The sequence below is a fragment of the Eptatretus burgeri genome, chromosome 4 (assembly GCF_056783735.1).
Source record: "Eptatretus burgeri isolate ZD-2024b chromosome 4, Ebu_testis_v1, whole genome shotgun sequence".
NCBI lineage: Eukaryota > Metazoa > Chordata > Myxini > Myxiniformes > Myxinidae > Eptatretus > Eptatretus burgeri.
Window position 1 is genome coordinate 14,695,261 of NC_140964.1, and position 17,500 is coordinate 14,712,760.

The 17,500-nt window shown below is 35.4% G+C and overlaps 1 protein-coding gene across 10 annotated transcripts in view; it reads right to left on the minus strand.

Moving 5' to 3' along the window:
- The window catches only part of LOC147027513 (cyclic AMP-dependent transcription factor ATF-2-like), a 156,575-nt gene that overhangs the window by 57,804 nt on the left and 81,271 nt on the right, over positions 1-17,500 (minus strand). For all 10 annotated transcript variants that reach the window (XR_015057071.1, XM_085876984.1, XM_085876985.1 and 7 more), the window contains one exon: positions 11,361-11,480. Coding sequence is in view for 9 of the 10 variants with exons in the window: in XM_085876984.1 (XP_085733110.1) it covers positions 11,361-11,480 (120 nt within the window). In the remaining variant the exon portion in view is untranslated. The remainder of the gene's footprint in view (positions 1-11,360; positions 11,481-17,500) is intronic.

The following is a 17,500-nucleotide window of genomic DNA, read 5'->3' on the forward strand; positions in this document are numbered from 1 at the left end:
CAAGGATACTTAAAGCCTGAATAATGTGTTTCTCCTTCTCATTCTTGCTACGTTTACCAGAAAGGCAAACCCTATAATCAACAGAGTTCAGCAGATCAATATATACTCTATCATCATTATTTTTCATATCCAATGGTTTATCAAAATACTTTGATTCATTCTTCACAGTTGAAGCTTGTCTTGCATCTTTTGTGGGAAGAAACATTAATCTGGGTGTTAGTTTAACAGGGGGTTGAGCAGACCTCAAGAACCTTAATTCATCATTAAATATCAATACCTTTTCTTGAACAAGATTAAATATTGCTGGTTGTTCTGTTGGAATGAGTCCCGCTTTGGTTTTTGATTCTGCTGAATATTCATTGTTTTGAAGAGCATTCACAATATAAGCAGGGGGCGGATTAATCTCTTCCAGTTGTTCAAATAATCCTTCATCATGATATTCTAATTCCCCTATATGCTCTAATTCTTCCTCCATCATTTGATCAAAATCTTTTAACATTTGAAGTTTTTTAGGAGTATATTCTACTGTGGGAACTGTGGAAACATCTACAATTTTTTCTTTGGAAGTTTTTAAAAGTGGTTTAAAAAATTTCTCTTGTTTTCTTTCAAATGCTTCTTCACCCGTTAGTTTCAGTCTGCGTTTCTTCTTTATGTCTTCCTGTTGTTTTACAACTTTTGAAACCAACTCTTGATAAACCTTAAATCTTCTTGCTCTTTCTTTCACATCCATTTATTTATTGGAAAATATCATTTAATAGCTCATCTTGTTTCACAACAATATATTTATATTTTTCAGTCGTGTGCTTCATGTAATTCGCAAATTATTTTTACTGCATAATGTAGAACAATTGTCTCTCCAAAAATTGTTTATATCTATTGAATTTAACTTGAATAAAATAAAAGTATTAGCATTGTTTCTGATGGAACGATGAGGAAGTTGAAAGTATGATTGACTAAGATAAATACAATTACAAGAAGAATATCTCCCTCTTGTGTAGTAGCTGTCCATTACCGTTTGGTTTCTCTCATTAACACAATCATCAAAGATAATGAGGTTCTTTTTTGATTTATCCAAATCTTGGGGAGACGGTATAACATCAGTATTATCACGAAGAATACAAGTTATCGGTTTTGATTTCTTTTTACATCTCTGTGTATCACAAAATAGTTGTATTATATCTTCAATGTTATAATCATTTAGGTTTTTTTGAAGTTGAAATAAACCGATTATATCTTCTTTTTGAAGACCAGCATTAAAACCTTGTGAGAGTAGTTGATACTCTGGTTGAAAACTCGACTTTGTGAAAATTGTTAAATTATCATAATCTAAAAAATTGGGAGTCAGGAGCATCTTCAAAAGTAAGCAGGTTTTTCCGCATCCGCTTGAACCAACTATGAGACATCTTAATGAATTTGGGAGATTTTTATGGTTGTTAAATTTTATCTTATTTTCCCAAATGGGTAAAAAAAATCATCCATTTATATATTTGGAAAACAGATTATTTAATTTATTATTGGCTTTTTTAGAAACTATATTTTATCCTAAGTTCAGGTTTAATTTCAAGATACTCCATTATTTTATTTATGCAATGTCTTGTGTTGATATTTCCCTGAAAATCACATCCATGAATAATATATAACAACAATCCTTGAACATTTCTCCAATACGTTCAGTTTCTTCCCTTGTAAGGAAAGGTGTGTTATCACCCTCATACTTTACATTCATTTCTCGAATCAATCTTGTAAAGTAATTCATTTTTGGTGTAAATCTAAAAGAATTATTTTCCTTTTTATATTTTTTATTAACATTATTTAGAAGATAATCACAGAATATACATTGTTTATAGGCTTTTGACTCTGTGTTTCATCCCCGTCTTTCACACGCAGGACAATTCTCAAATTTGTCATCTGGAGAATCAGGGAAGTCTCGCATATTTATAAAGTAAAACTTTACTTAAACTAAAATTCATCTATACATTCAGTTGCATATTGACTTTTTTTAATAGTATTACCATTGACATCTATCTACTTTTTTCATTACCAGATTCAACTACAACATTTTTTTTTATATTAAAGGTAATTTTAAAATGATCCTTAACTACTATTGAACGAAATGTCATTTCACCTGATATATTAACATCCTTTATTTCATCAGGATTTACATCTTTCGGGTTGTTGAAAAAAAAATACAAATTTCTCCTTGCATATTACAGTTGGTCTTGTCTTTTCTTTCTAAAGCTTCATCCATAAGGTTTTTATTTTTTGATACTTTTTCTTGTTTCATTGCTTTTTCTTGTTTTGAATATATTACCAGAAGGAGAGGAGAAACTTTTGTTAGAGATACTTTAATTGATGTTCTTCCAGGCATAGTAAAATCCCTTCCACTGAAGGAAATTGAAGAACTCATATTATTTACCATAATTGTTTTTATCCAATAGTTGTTTATATTTATCTTTGTTCAATTTTACATCCTTCACATATTTCTTGACATATTTTTACATCCTTGACAAATGAAGAGATTGAATGAAACTTGTCTTTTGTGTCTTGAAACATTGTATTTATAAAGTGAAAAAAGTTGGAGGATAAAATGGTTTTAAGCACAGATTCACCTATAAATTAAACGAAATTTTCATCAAGAAAATTTTAGTTTAAGCAAAGTTTTATTCTATAAATATGGTGAATACAACGAACTGCGATGTTTGTAATCACGAATATAAATATTCTAAAAAAGCACCTTCAAACCAACAAACATACATTTAATCTATTTCATCAAATATCTCCTCTTGAGTTGGAAAGAAAACATTGTGATATCTGCTCAAAGGATATTTGGAAGAGTAGTTATAATAGACGTCTTCAATCACAAAAACACAAGAAAAATGAGTTTAAAGTAAAGGGAGACTATTATATTGAAAACACTGATGGGGCATTTAAAGGGCAAATAAAAATAAGGATTTTTCAATTTGGAGAACCCGGTCCATCATCAATCGCTGAATCAATTGAAATAGTGAAACCTGATGTTGAAAAAGTTATTAAAAAGACATTAAAAAAATAAAAACTTTAAAGTTTTATATGGGAGTGAAAATGAATATGAAAAGACAAGATGAAGAACAAACTCCTTATACGAGAACAGATGTTCATTTTATAACATAATTTCAAGATTTTTTGAACAGTGGGGTTTATGAAGAACAATCAAGACAAGAGGAGGATGTTGATAATACAGTGGTAGGAAGTGGATTTAATATTTTTTAAAATCATATTTTTAGATATACACATTCTAAAATAAAACCCTCTTAAAGCTTCTTCTTATATTGAATAACCAAAAGAAATAAAACTAAAGAAGACAGTTGTTAATATTAAGAACAATGATAATAAATGTTTTCTCTGGTCTGTTCTTGCTCACTTACATCCACCAAATTGTAATTCAGAAAGAGTAAAACAATATATGAAATATGAGAATACCTGGGACATTAAAGATTTTAAATTCCCAATGCCACTAACAGATATTCCTAAATTTGAGAAAAAGAATAATCTTTCTATTCATGTATATGGATTAACGGATACAAACAAAGTTCAAATATTAAAAATTTCAAACAACTATAAAAATGAAGAATCACACATTAATCTTTAATATTTTAGTGTTGGAAAGAATTCACATTATACATTCATCAATAATTTATCAAGATTAATCTCTTCTCAGGTATTCAGAACATCAAACAAAATATATCCTTGTAAGCAATGTCTTAATTCATTTCATACAAAAGAACGATTCAAACAACATTCAAAATATTGTAGTAATCATAAATCAGCTGTAATTACAATGCCTAAACCTGGTGAAAAGATTTCTTTTGAAGATTATAATAAATCTATCATGCACCCATTTGTGATATACGCTGATTTTGAATGTATCCTAAAAAAGATAAATACTGCTTCTCCTAATCCAAAAGAATCACATACAAATAAATAGCAAAAACATATTCCTTGTGGTTTCTGTTATTATATCAAATCATCTGTTGGAGAAAAGTACAATAAACTTGAACATTATAGTGGAAAAAACGCTTCACAAGAGTTTGTAAAACGATTAGAAAAGGATTGTACGACTAACTAAATTAATGAAAGAAACAAATGAACCGATGAAATCAACCGAGGAAGAAAAATTAGAATTTAGAAAGAACAATATCTGTCATATTTGTGAGGAGGAAATTGAGGCATCTAAAGTTAGGGATCATTGTAATCTTACTGGTGAATGTTAAGGTCCCGCTCATTCCTGTTATAATCTTAATTATAAATTTCCTTCTTTTATTCCAGTCTTTCTTCACAACAGCGCCAACTATGATACACATCTCTTTATAAATGAACTTTCAAAAACACCTGGGAATATTTCTGCCATAACAAACACAAGTCAAAAGTATATTTCATTGACAAAAATGATATTCACAAAACCATTAACTCGTATTAGGTTTCTAGATTCTTACAAGTTTATGGGAACACCACTAGCCTACCGAGCATCAAATCTAAGCTCCACGGGGTCTTTTCCAAATCTTAATTTATTCTTTCCAAAAGAGGAAATTCTAACTGAAGAGGAAATTCAGATTAAAGAGAGAATTCAAAGTAAAGAGGAAATTCTAATTAATGAGTAAATTAATGAAGAAATTGTAACTGAAGATGAAATTCTAATTACAAAGAAAATTCAAACAATGAATGAAATTCTAACTAAAGAGGAAATTCTGATTAAAGAGGGAATGCTAACTCGAGAGGAAATTCAAACAAGGAATGAAATTCAAAGTAATGAGAAAATTCTTACTAATAAGGGAATATATCCCTATGATTCTATGGATTCATTTCTGAGATTTAAAGAAACACAACTTCCTTCAAAAGAAAATTTCTATAAAAACCTTTATGAAGAAGAGATAAGTGATAAGGAATATAAACACGCACAAGAAATTTTGAAAATATTTAAGATAAAGAACCTTGGAGAATATCATGATTTGTATCTAAAAACAGATGTTTTATTGGTAGCTGATGTGTTTGAAGCTTTTAGATCACTCTGTCATAATTAAAATTATTATGGATTCGATCCTGCCCACTATTTCACAGCTCCTGTTTTAGCTTGGAGTGCAATGTTGAAAATGACAAAACAAGATATAGATTTAATCAGTGATGTAGATATGCTTTTGATGATTGAGAAGTCTAAGAGAGGTGGAATATCACAAGTGTGTTCAAAAAGATATGCTAAAGCAAATAATAAATGTCTTCCAAATTATGATAGTGAAAAAGATAGTAATTATTTGATGTATTTTGATGCTAATAATTTGTATGGATGGGCAATGTCTCAATCTCTGCCTTATGTTAAATGAGCAGGGTTACCCGTGCTCGGCACAGGAATCCCGTGGATGACGGCGGGTCTGAAGGAGTATATGTCACAGTTATTTGTAAAATTGTAGAGGCTGCCACCATTAATATTTTTTTCATCACCACTATAATATTATATTTTCCCCGCCATGTTTTATATGCAGAAGACTCGAGTTCAAAAATGTTAAGATTTATTGCCGCATCAGATAAAAAAACCATAATGCCTCAACAATGTGAGGCTGGTTTCATGTCATCATTTGCGACTTAATTAATTCTCATTCTCTAGCAAATTCCGTTGGTCCCATGTCAATCGGCTGAACTTGAAAAATTAACGTTACACAATCAGGTGATGTCGTCATAATTTGGAAACCGGGAAGTCAGAAGTTATTGTCTTCAATTGACTGTCGCATTATTTTTTCATTCTATTGCAAATGGCGTTGGCCCCATGTCAATCGGCTGAACTTGAAAAATTAACGTTACGCAATCAGGTGATGACGTCATAATTTGGAAACCGGGAAGTCGGAAGTTATTGTCTTCAATTGACTGTCGCATTATTTTTTTCATTCTATTGCAAATGGCGTTGGCCCCATGTCAATCGGCTGAACTCGAAAAATTAACGTTACGAAATCAGGTGATGATGTCACAATTCGGAAACCGCAAGTCGGAAGTACAATTCTTTTACTTCGGGACACTCCCGGGTACATGTTCTGTCAGCATGTGAAATTTGGAGAGGATCAGTCCAGTACTTTTTGCGTGCATAGGTCACAGACAAACACACACACACAGACAGACACACTTTCATATACATCTTCTTCTTCTTCTTTCGGCTGCTCCCTTTCGGGGTCGCCACAGCGGATCATCCGTATGATCCGCATAGTGATTTGGCACATGTTTTACGCCGGATGCCCTTCCTGACGCAACCCTGGTCACCTCTTACGACACACAGGGATATGGTACACCTATTTTAACCGGGGTATACACCGGCCCAGTACACTGGTACTCATTTCGCCGACCTCGGAAGGATGACAGGCTGAGTCTACCCCCTGGTGTATTAATTCAGTGGCCCAACGGGGCTTGAACTCAGGACCTTTTGGATCCCAAGCCGCTGCCCTAAGCACTGCGCCAACACCAGGCTCACTTTCATATATATATATATATATATATATATATATATATATATATATATATATATATATATATATATATATATATATATATTAGAGTGGGTGGAAGAAAAGGATTATGAAAAGGCTTTGATGAATATTGTTATTTCTTCTCAAGAGGAATTGAATGAGGAAGAAGAAGGTTATAATTTTGAAGTTGATTTGAGGTACCCGAGTGATCTTCATAATAAGCATAAAGACCTTCCTTTTGCATGTGAGAAAGAAACCCCAAAGAAAGAATGGTTAAGTGAGTATCATAAAAGTTTTAATATTAAAGGCAAATCAACAGAAAAGTTAGTAACAACATTCTATGATAAAGAGGGATATGTTTTGCATCAGAGAAGCCTGAAACAGTTTTTGAGAGAAGGATTGACAGTAGCTAAAATTCATTGAGTTTTAAAATTTAAACAAAGTCCTTGGATGAAAAAGTATATTAAATTCAATACAGATATGAGAACAAATACAAAAGTAAAATTTGAAGGGGAATTCTAAAAATTGATGAATAATGCTGTCTTTGGAAAGACAATGGAGAATGTTAGAAACAGGCAAAACATTAGATTTGCAACATCTTGGAAAGATGCTTCTAGATTGATAAATAAACCAAGTTTTAAGAGAGAAGAGGTTTTTTCAGAGAACTTTTCTGCTATTCATATGGAAAAGGAAAGTATTGTAATGGATAAACCAATTTGTATTGGAACAGCATTTCTTGATTTATCAAAGATATTGATGTATGATTATTTGTATAATGGCTTAAAGAAAGAGTATGGTGAAAATGTTTCATTGTTGTATATGGACACTGAGAGTTTTATCCTAGATATAAAAACTGATGATGTTTATTAAGATATGAAGAAAAATATTGGAGTATATGATACAAGTAATTTTCGTAAGAAGAGCAAGTTATTTTCCAAAAAGAATGAAAAGGTTATTGGTAAGTTTACGGTTGAGTTGGGTGGAAAAGTAATGAGTGAGTTTATTGGAGTGAGAGCAAAGGCATATGCTTATAAGTATGGTGATCAGATTGATAAGAGGTTAAAGGGAATAAAGAAATATGTAATAAAGAAATCAATAACTTTTAGAAATTATTATAATTGTTTGATGAATAAGAAAGAAGAATATAGGAAAATGAATACAATAAGAAGTTATAAACATAAGATATATAGTGAAGAAGTAAATAAAAAGGCATTAGGAGCCTTTGATAAGAGATTTATTTTAGATAATGGAATAGATTGTGTTCCATATGGATATTGTATGATAGAGTGTATAGAATAGATTGTGTTTTAACGATGGGAAGATGGGTTAGGGTTTTTTAAGGGCTTTTTTTTTTAAGGGTGTTTTTTCACAATATATAAATGGTCAAACCAAGTATTAATCAAACTAAAGAGTGGAGAAAATCTCAGTCTTGGTATATAAATGGAAAACATAATGAATATGAAAAATATCAAATAAGTCTTATTGAAAAAATAACTAAAACAAAGGTAAATAAAACAAATAAGCGAATCAATTTAAAAACTTGTAAGTTAGAGGATGTAAAGAAAAAAATAAATATCCTTGAATGGACTGAAAACTTTGATGGTTATCAATTGAACAATGAAAAAACAATTTACTATAATCTCAAAATGATATTTGGCTCAGGAGGTGGTCAAACAAGAGCATTAAGAGAAGTTTATCATTTCGTAATAGCACAAAAGGGGTATCTTAAAAAATATAAAGATTCAAATGTTTTGTTTTTCAATATTTTAGATGGGGATTATTGTGCAAAGAAAATTAAACTATTGAAGGAATTTGAGAATGAACAAATCCTTATAGGTTCAATGAGTGAGCTAAACAATATGCATTGGTTATTTGAAAAAGAGTGTCCCGAGGCTTACATGTTTCAGATAGTTCTTTAGAATCACCTTTAACAAATCACATTACTACTTGAACAAATCTTTATCTTATTGCATTGGTTATTTGAAAAGTGCCCCTAAGTTAAAAGGGGAGACAAATCAATATACCTTGGGATAAAAAAGGGTTTTTTTTTATGGAAAAAATGTGAATCGCTGAAAATCTCCCATTCAATTGCATGGGGAAAAGTGAGCCAGAATCAGTATATTCACTATATATATATATATATATATATATATATATATATATATATATATACATATATATATATATATATATATATATATATATATATATATATATATATATATATATATATATATATATCCCCCCCACAAGGCTTTCAGTCCAGTGGTGAAGGAGTGCATTTGCAGGTTTGACAATTCCCCACTTTAACATCAACATGAAAATCTAAGTTGGAGTTGACCATCCAAATTTTGTTGAACATTCCCATGCACACCCAGAGTGCAACCAACGCTTTTCAAATTGGTTCATCCAGCGGTTTAGAAGTGCATAAAATATATAGCACTTATGTAAATTGTCAAGTAGTTTTCGATTCTATGAGGTTTTCATGATAATACTCAAATCTGCTGGGACTGAAACACTTCCAGTGGAGTGATACATATTTACGTTGAGAATGTGCATCGCCCCCTCCACCCGAACCCCTGCAACAATTATTTATTTTTAATCCCTAAAACCTCCCTGGGTATACCGCAAATATAACCACCAAATTTCAACTCATTCCATCCAGCTGTTTTAGAGCGCATACGAGTCAAACACACAGAAACACACAAGCAAAATTATATACAGTATAGTGCAAGTTGGGAGATCGAGTTCATTAGACTTTAGCAAGCCATCAAGAGGATTGAGGTTTAAAGCTTTAGCAAAAATTAAACTCATTATCTTCGAATATCCTTGTCCTGCATTTCTGCATTTCATATACGAGAGTATACAATCTTCTCCATGAGCTTCAAACACTGCAGAGGAGGTTGAAAAGACCTCCAAGCAAACTCTGGTATTAAAAGACAAACTTCCCCAAATTCAAACTTTTCAAATACTGTCATGGCCAAAAATATTGGCACCCTTGCACTTTTTTCAAATCACTCACAATTTTCTCCAAGTAAGTTGAAATTGACAAAAGTATTTCATCTCCACAATTCTTTATTTCACTGTTAATATTGCAGAAGCTTTGTTTTGGGTTCAGAACTTAATATACCCTTTTAAATCAGAAAATATAAAGAAATGGCATTGACAAAATTCTTGACACCCTCGACTTAATATTTAGTAGCACAGCCTTTGGACAAAAGAACTGCAGTCAAACGCTTCCTATAGCCATGTATGAGCTGCCTCTCTGCTGGTAGTTTGGCCCACTCTTCTTGTGCAAACTGTTCCAGTTCTCCAAGATTTGAAGGGAGCCTTCTCCAAACTGCTGTTTTCAGATCTCCCCACAGGTGTTTAATGGAATTTAGATCTGGACTCATTGCTGGCCACTTCAGAACAGTCCAGCGTTTTGTCTTCAACCATTCCTGGTGCTTTTTGAAGTGTGTTTGGGGGTCATTGTTTTTGTTGAAAAAGTTGAAAAGACCTCAAGCAAACTCTGTTTTAAAAGACAAACTTCCCCAAATTCAAACTTTTCATATCCTCTCATGGCCAAAAATATTGGCACCCTTGCATTTTGTCCTACATTGTCCTGCTACAAGACCCATGACCTTCGACGGAGACCCAGCTTTCTGACACAAGGTTGAACATTGCACTCCAAAATGCCTTGGTAATCTCCTGATTTCATGATGTCATGCACACATTCGAGGCACCCACTGCCAGGGGTAGCACAGCAACCCCAAAACATCACTGAACCTCCTCCATGTTTGACTGTCGGGAAGGTGTTCTTTTCTTTGAAGGCTTCATTTTGTTTTCTGTAAACAAAAGAGTGATGTGCTTTACCAAAAAGCTCCAATTTGGTCTCATCTGTCCACAGGACATTCTCCCAGAAAGATTTTGGCTTATTCTAGTATGTTTTGGCAAACTCCAGTCAGGCTTTCTTACGTCTCTCTCTCAGCACTGGGGTCCTCCTGGGTCTCCTACCATAGAACTCCCATTCATTGAGTTGGCGACAGACGATGCGAGTTGAAACTGTCGTACCTTGTGTCTGAAGGTCAGCTTGAATCTGTTTGGCAGTTGATTGAGATGCTTTCTCCACCATTTGAACAATACTTTGCTGCAATCTTCGATAAAGTTTTTTTCTCTTGCGGTCACGTCCAGGGAGGTTGGCTACAGTGCCATGGGCCTTAAACTTCCTGATAACATTGCGTATGGTGGACACAGGAACATCAAGGTCTCTGGAGATGGACTTGTAGCCTTGAAATTGTCCATGCTTGGCTACAATCTTGTGTCTCACCTCCTCAGACAATTCTCTGGTTTTCTTTTCTCCATGCTCATTACGGTCCACACAGTGAATAACAGCAGAATGACTCCTTTTCTCTATTCAAACTGTTTAATAATAAGTGATATTTATATTGTAGGGACCTGCAACTCACCACAGGTGAGTTCAATTCCAAAGTAAAGGAGAATCACCTGCTTGAAATCTAATTATTTCAAACAACTTCTCAAAGGTGCCAATAATATTGTCCAGGCCATTTTAGGATTTCTGGGTGGAATAAGCGAAGATTTACGAAATTTTTTTCAACTTTTATTGTTTTGTTCCACTGCAAACCAAACAAATACACATGTGGATACCAAAAGATTTCTTAATTTCAACAATTTCTGGAAGAAATGGTGAATTATTTGAAAAAAGTACAAGGGTGTCAATACTTTTGGCAACAACTGTATGCGAGATGTTCAAAATAATTCAGGTGTGTCAGAAGAGCTGCATTTCACCAAGTTCTAATTAGTGGCGTTTCATCTAAAATTTCAAGCACAGGATGGCCGAACAGCTTAGTCGCCTATCGACACCACTCAAGGCCTTACCGCTTCGGCCTCTGCCGGAGGAGGACCAGGCACTGGACTACCACGTAGAAGCATCGAACCGGTGCTGTTTGAAACTGGGCCCGGGATTCCGGGAATGTTTGGCACCAAAGTTGTGGAGGCCTGAACACAGCACAGACATAATTCCATCTGTCAAATTGTGGTTCCATGTGAAAACATGCAGATTGTAACACTATAGGTATACAAAAAGAAATCAAACCAAAACCTGACCATCCATTAGCTTGAATCTATATCAAATAATTTTATCTAATAAATTTTGAGCTCTCAACAAATATTATGCATTGTTAAATCTTGCTGTATGAAATTAGGCAATTCTATGTTTGTGTGTATCATAGAGTCTTGGTATATAAATCATAGAGAAAAAAAAAAAAAACTGGGCCGATCTCCACCAAATTTTGCAAACGTGTTGGTTGTAGTACCCAAGATCAAGTCATGAGCACAACCCCCCCCCCCCCTACAAGGGGCAGTATTTGTCAAAGCGATTACTTTTTTGTATACAAGGTCAAGGTTCATGGAAGAACGAGAAGACTGAATGCAACAGAACAAAAGGAACAGCAGAGAGAGAGAGAGAGAGAGAGAGAGAGGGAGAGGGAGAGAGAGAGGGAGAGAGAGAGAGAGAGAGAGAGAGAGAGAGAGAGAGAGAGAGAGAGAGAGAGAGAGAGAGAGAGAGAGAGAGAGAGAGAGAGAGAGAGAGAGAGAGAGAGAGAGAGAGAGAGAGAGAGAGAGAGAGAGAGAGAGAGAGAGAGAGAGAGAGAGAGAGAGAGAGAGAGAGAGAGAGAGAGAGAGAGAGAGAGAGAGAGAGAGAGAGAGAGAGAGAGAGAGAGAGAGAGAGAGAGAGAGAGAGAGAGAGAGAGAGAGAGAGAGAGAGAGAGAGAGAGAGAGAGAGAGAGAGAGAGAGAGAGAGAGAGAGAGAGAGAGAGAGAGAGAGAGAGAGAGAGAGAGAGAGAGAGAGAGAGAGAGAGAGAGAGAGAGAGAGAGAGAGAGAGAGAGAGAGAGAAGAGAGAGAGAGAGAGAGAGAGAACACCAACAACAGGGTTGAATGATAAAATAGAGGAAGACTTGAACAAATAAGGGAAGTGAGGAGGAAAGAGGGGTAGGAGAGGATGCATGAGATGGATAAGATTGATGCAGAAACAAACTCTCAGAAAGAAAAGAAAACTGGAAATTTGGAAGGAGATGGGGTTGGAGGTAGAAGGGAGGTTAGTGGGAGTGTTTCACACAAGTTACAAGTTATTTTAATGATTTATCATGTGCATTTTAAAACGAGAAAGTCAGTAAAAACAGACAAATGAGAAGGGCACTTGGTAGAGCGCATACCCCTGCCACGCAATGCCTGATCTTGTGGAACACATCGAGCCCAATAACTTTTTGAGATATCCTGCTATACAGTAATACCTTGACATACGAATGCACTAACTTATGAGTATTCCGAGTTACGAGCCGTTGCTCGAACGATTTTTTGATTTGTGTTACGAGTCTAGATCCGAGTTACGAGTGGAGCGAGCTGTTTTTTTTGTTTGTTTTTTTTTTTCTCCCGCCTTTTCATGCATCTCCCGCCACTCACTCGTTCAGTTCTCTTAGTTATCTCGTTGAGTAGGGTCGTACCGTAGTAATCTAAACTGTACATACCGTACAGTTATTTTGCCAAATTTCTTTGTTGTAACTCAACCATGAGTCCTAAAAAAGTAACTGCAAAGGACAGTGCTAAGAAGAAACGAATGACGTCGCTTGAAATGAAGCGTGAAATCATTGCAAAACATGAACGTGGAGTGCATGTTGTCGAGTTGGCGAGGGAGTTTGAGCGTAGTACTTCAACGATATGTACTATTCTCAAGCAGAAGGATTTGTTGAAGGCTAGAACGCCAGCCAAGGGCGTTACGATTATTTTGAAGCTGTGGTAATGGCTAATTGTTGCAATTAAGTGTAACGGCAATGGGAATAAAAAAAATAAAATGTAAAAAAACAAATTGTAGCAATTAAGTTTAGCGATAAAGTGCATTTTTTTAAATGTTTTTTGGGGGGGACTGGAACTGATTAATGGTATTTTTATTAATTTCAATTGGGAAAATTGTTTTGATATACGAGCAAACTGAGTTACGAGCTCGGTCACAGAACGAATTAAACTCATATGTCAAGGTATTACTGTGTTTCATATTTGGCCCCATCAATGATGAAGAACAACTTAAAAAAAATTAACAATTCTTGTTTCCAGGTCTGGATCTTGACCAAAATCAAATCAATTCGTCCTTGTCACACACCCAACCTGTCCATCAAGTTTTGTCCGAATCCATCCACAACTTTGAGATATTGTGCTATTTGTCGTTTTTGGCCCTATCTCTCATTGGTGAGGAATAACTTTAAAAATTCTAGTAGCCGGATCCGGATCTTCACTAAAATCTTTCATCCTCATCACACATCCAACCTGTCCACCAAATTTGATCCAAATCCGTCCACAACTTTTTCAGATATCCTGCACACAAACAGACAAACAAGAAAAAGACATTGTGCAGAGCACGATACTTGCAAAATTGACCCCTTTCTCCAAAGGTTGCTGGGGATACATCAAATTGTCCATTTTATTTGGATTAAAATTGACAATCTTACTCAAAGTTCATGTCAATTGGATGAAAGTTGATTATTCAGATTGAAATTGATGATTTTAGAAGTTTGAACTTCAGTTCCCTTTGACCTTTTGACCTCAAAAATAGTTGGTTTCCCAATTCAGCAATGCACTATGAAATTGCTGTTTCATCTTCAAGTCAATCGGATGAAAATTTACAATTTTTCAGATAAAAATTGATGATTTTAGAAGTTTGACCTTGAGGTGACCTTTGACCTCAAAAAATAGATGGTTTCCCAATTCAGTGACGCAATATGCAAATCTTGTTCAAATTTCAAATCAATCGGATGAAAAATGATTTTAGAAATTTGACCTCAAGGTGACCTTTGAACTCTAATCAAACGGCTTTTCAGTTGAGACTACCTCTACAACTCAGTAAAGTTTCATGACGATCGGTTTAGAATTGTGACCTGTAGGCGATTGACAAACAGACAGACAGACAATAACAATATCGACTGACCAATATACTTGAAAAATCTTTGATTTTGTTAGGAACAAACAAACAAACAGACAGACAGGAGTGAAAACATAACCTCCTTCCACCTTGGGAGGCGGAGGTAACTACAACGGCACCCGGTAGAACGCATAGTCTTGCCTCACCCGCTCATTCTGAACATTGTTAACTGAGCACGCGACTCTTATGGCCAAAATACTCATATCATCAATGCACCCGATTATGTCACATACATTGCCGTTATCCATAACTTTATTGATTGAATATTAAGGTATTTAACAACCATTTTTGTGCACATGAAGCCTAACTTACATCAATGAATGTGAATATGAATAATAATTCAAACTATATTCTCCATGACTCGTTGATCATATATGTATGAACTTTCATATCGATCTGTTTAGCGGTTCAGGAGAAGAATATATTTTTACATTATTTATTTTCAATCCAATATGGCCACCAGACCATGTGTCTGATGACTTCATAAATTGGATTCTTCACTCATATCGGGTTATAGATCAGACATATGAAGTTTCAGATTTTTTCGATAAGGATTTAGATTAAACAAATTATGGCTGGAATACCACTTCACCGATGACATTATCATTATCACCATATATACCCACTGATCTCGATACGAGGTAACTGGATCGGGTACCGAGCGTTAATTTTTCAACAAAGATTGGTTGAAAAGCAGTGTTATCGTATTTATGAAATGCCATCATGTGCTGCTTACAGCTGAAAAACCGAGACGGTCGTGATCAAAGGAGAAGATGAATCACATTTCATCGGTAAGTCACATTCACCTTAGTTACTAACAACCCATTTATTTGTTTTGGGAGAACAAAGATGGCAGACAAATGGCTTCATAAAAATGAGCATCCCCTCCTATCCAGTTAGTATAGAGATAAGTGTATATACCCCATGGGGAGTTGATAACATTTGCCAAGTTTCAATTTTTATCGTTGAACGGTTTCGGAGATGTCCAATTTTTTTTGGGTTTAATCCAATATAGCTACCATACCATGGGACCTATGACATCAGAGTTATCAGTGAAATATTCTCCATGAGGAGTCTCTCCTATATTTAAAGTTTTGCATTAATCGGCCAAGCAGTTGAAGAGAAAACCATTTTTAAAGTAAAAAAATATATATATATAGATGCGCGCGCGCGCACACACACACACACACACACACACACACACACACACACACACACACACACACACACACACACACACACACACACACACACACACACACACACACACACACACACACACACACACACACACACACACACACACACACACACACACACACACACACACACACACACAGCTCTAGAAACAAAAATAAGAGATCACTCCCCAAAAAAATTAAATTTGCATCTCTACATGTATGGCAGCCATTCCATTCAAGTGTCTGTTGAATTCCTACACAGGCACACCTCATTTCACTTAGTGAGGTACTGATTAGGTGATCACCTGAACCGAATCTTATTTAACAAGGAAAAGTATAAAAACCACTGCTGTGGTCATCACTATCCTCTTGCAATAGGACCAGCTGGATGGCAAAAACAGTGCGAGTCGTACCTCAAAAGTAATTGGAATCAAAAATATAACTATTGACCATGCCAAAAGAGTTGAAAAGAGAAGTTTTGAGTGAGGAAGAGAAGGGTTCAATTCTGACTTTACTGGCAGAGGGATACAGTGAGCGTCACGTTGCTTCCATCCTTAAAATTTCAAAGATGACTGTTCATAAGAACAAGGTCAAGCAGCAGACATTGGGAACAACAAAGCTACAGACTGGCAGAGGGCGAAAACGACTTTCCACTGACTGGGATGACCGCCATCTCATCCGAATGTCACTCAACAACCGTAGGATGACATCAAGTGACCTACAAAAAGAATGGCAAACGACAGCTGGGGTGAAGTGCACGGCGAGGACGGTTTGAAACAGGCTCCTAGGGGCAGGGCTGAAGTCGTGCAAAGCTAGAAAAAAGCCCTTCATCAATGAGAAGCAAAGAAGAGCCAGGCTGAGGTTTGCAAAAGACCATAAGGATTGGACCATAGAGGACTGGAGTAAGGTCATCTTCTCTGATGAGTCAAATTTTCAGCTTTGCCCAACACCTGGTCGTCTAATGGTTAGACAGAGGCCTGGAGAGGCCTACAAGCCACAGTGTCTTGCACCCACTGTGAAATTTGGTGGAGGATTGGTGATGATCTGGGGGTGCTTCAGCAAGGCTGAAATCGGGCAGATTTGCATTTGTGAAAGACTCATGAATCAAGCCACGTACAAGGTTGTCCTGGAAAACACTTGCTTCCTTCTGCTCTGACAACGTTCCCCAACTCTGAGGATTGGTTTTTCCAGCAGAACAATGCTCCATGCCACACAGCCAGGTCAATCAAGGTGTGGATGGAGGACCATCAGATCAAGACCCTGTCATGGCCAGCCCAATCTCCAGACCTGAACCCCATTGAAAACCTCTGGAATGTGATCAAGAGGAAGATGGATGGTCACAAGGCATCAAACAAAGCCGAGCTGCTTGAATTTTTGTACCAGGAGTGGCATAAAGTCAACCAACAGCAATGTGAAAGACTGGTGGAGAGCATGCCAAGATGCATGAGAGCTGTGATTGAAAATCAGGGTTATTCCACAAAATATTGATTTCTGAACTCCTCCTAAGTTAAAACATTAGTATTGTGTTTTTTAAAAATGAATATGAACTTGTTTAGTTTGTATTATTTGAGGTCTGAAAACTGAATCTTTGTTGTTATTTTGACCAGTTGTCATTTTCTGCAAATAAATGCTCTAAATGACAATATTTTTATTTGGAATTTGGGAGAAATGTTGTCAGTAGTTTTTAGAATAAAACAAAAATGTTCATTTTACTCAAACACATACCTATAAATAGTAAAAGCAGAAAGACTGATAATTTTGCAGTAGTCTCTTAATTTTTTCCAGAGCTGTGTATATATATCAAGTAATGATCGGCAGTTGGGAATCATATCCAATGAGTCCATTTTTTAGAACTCCAGCATATAGT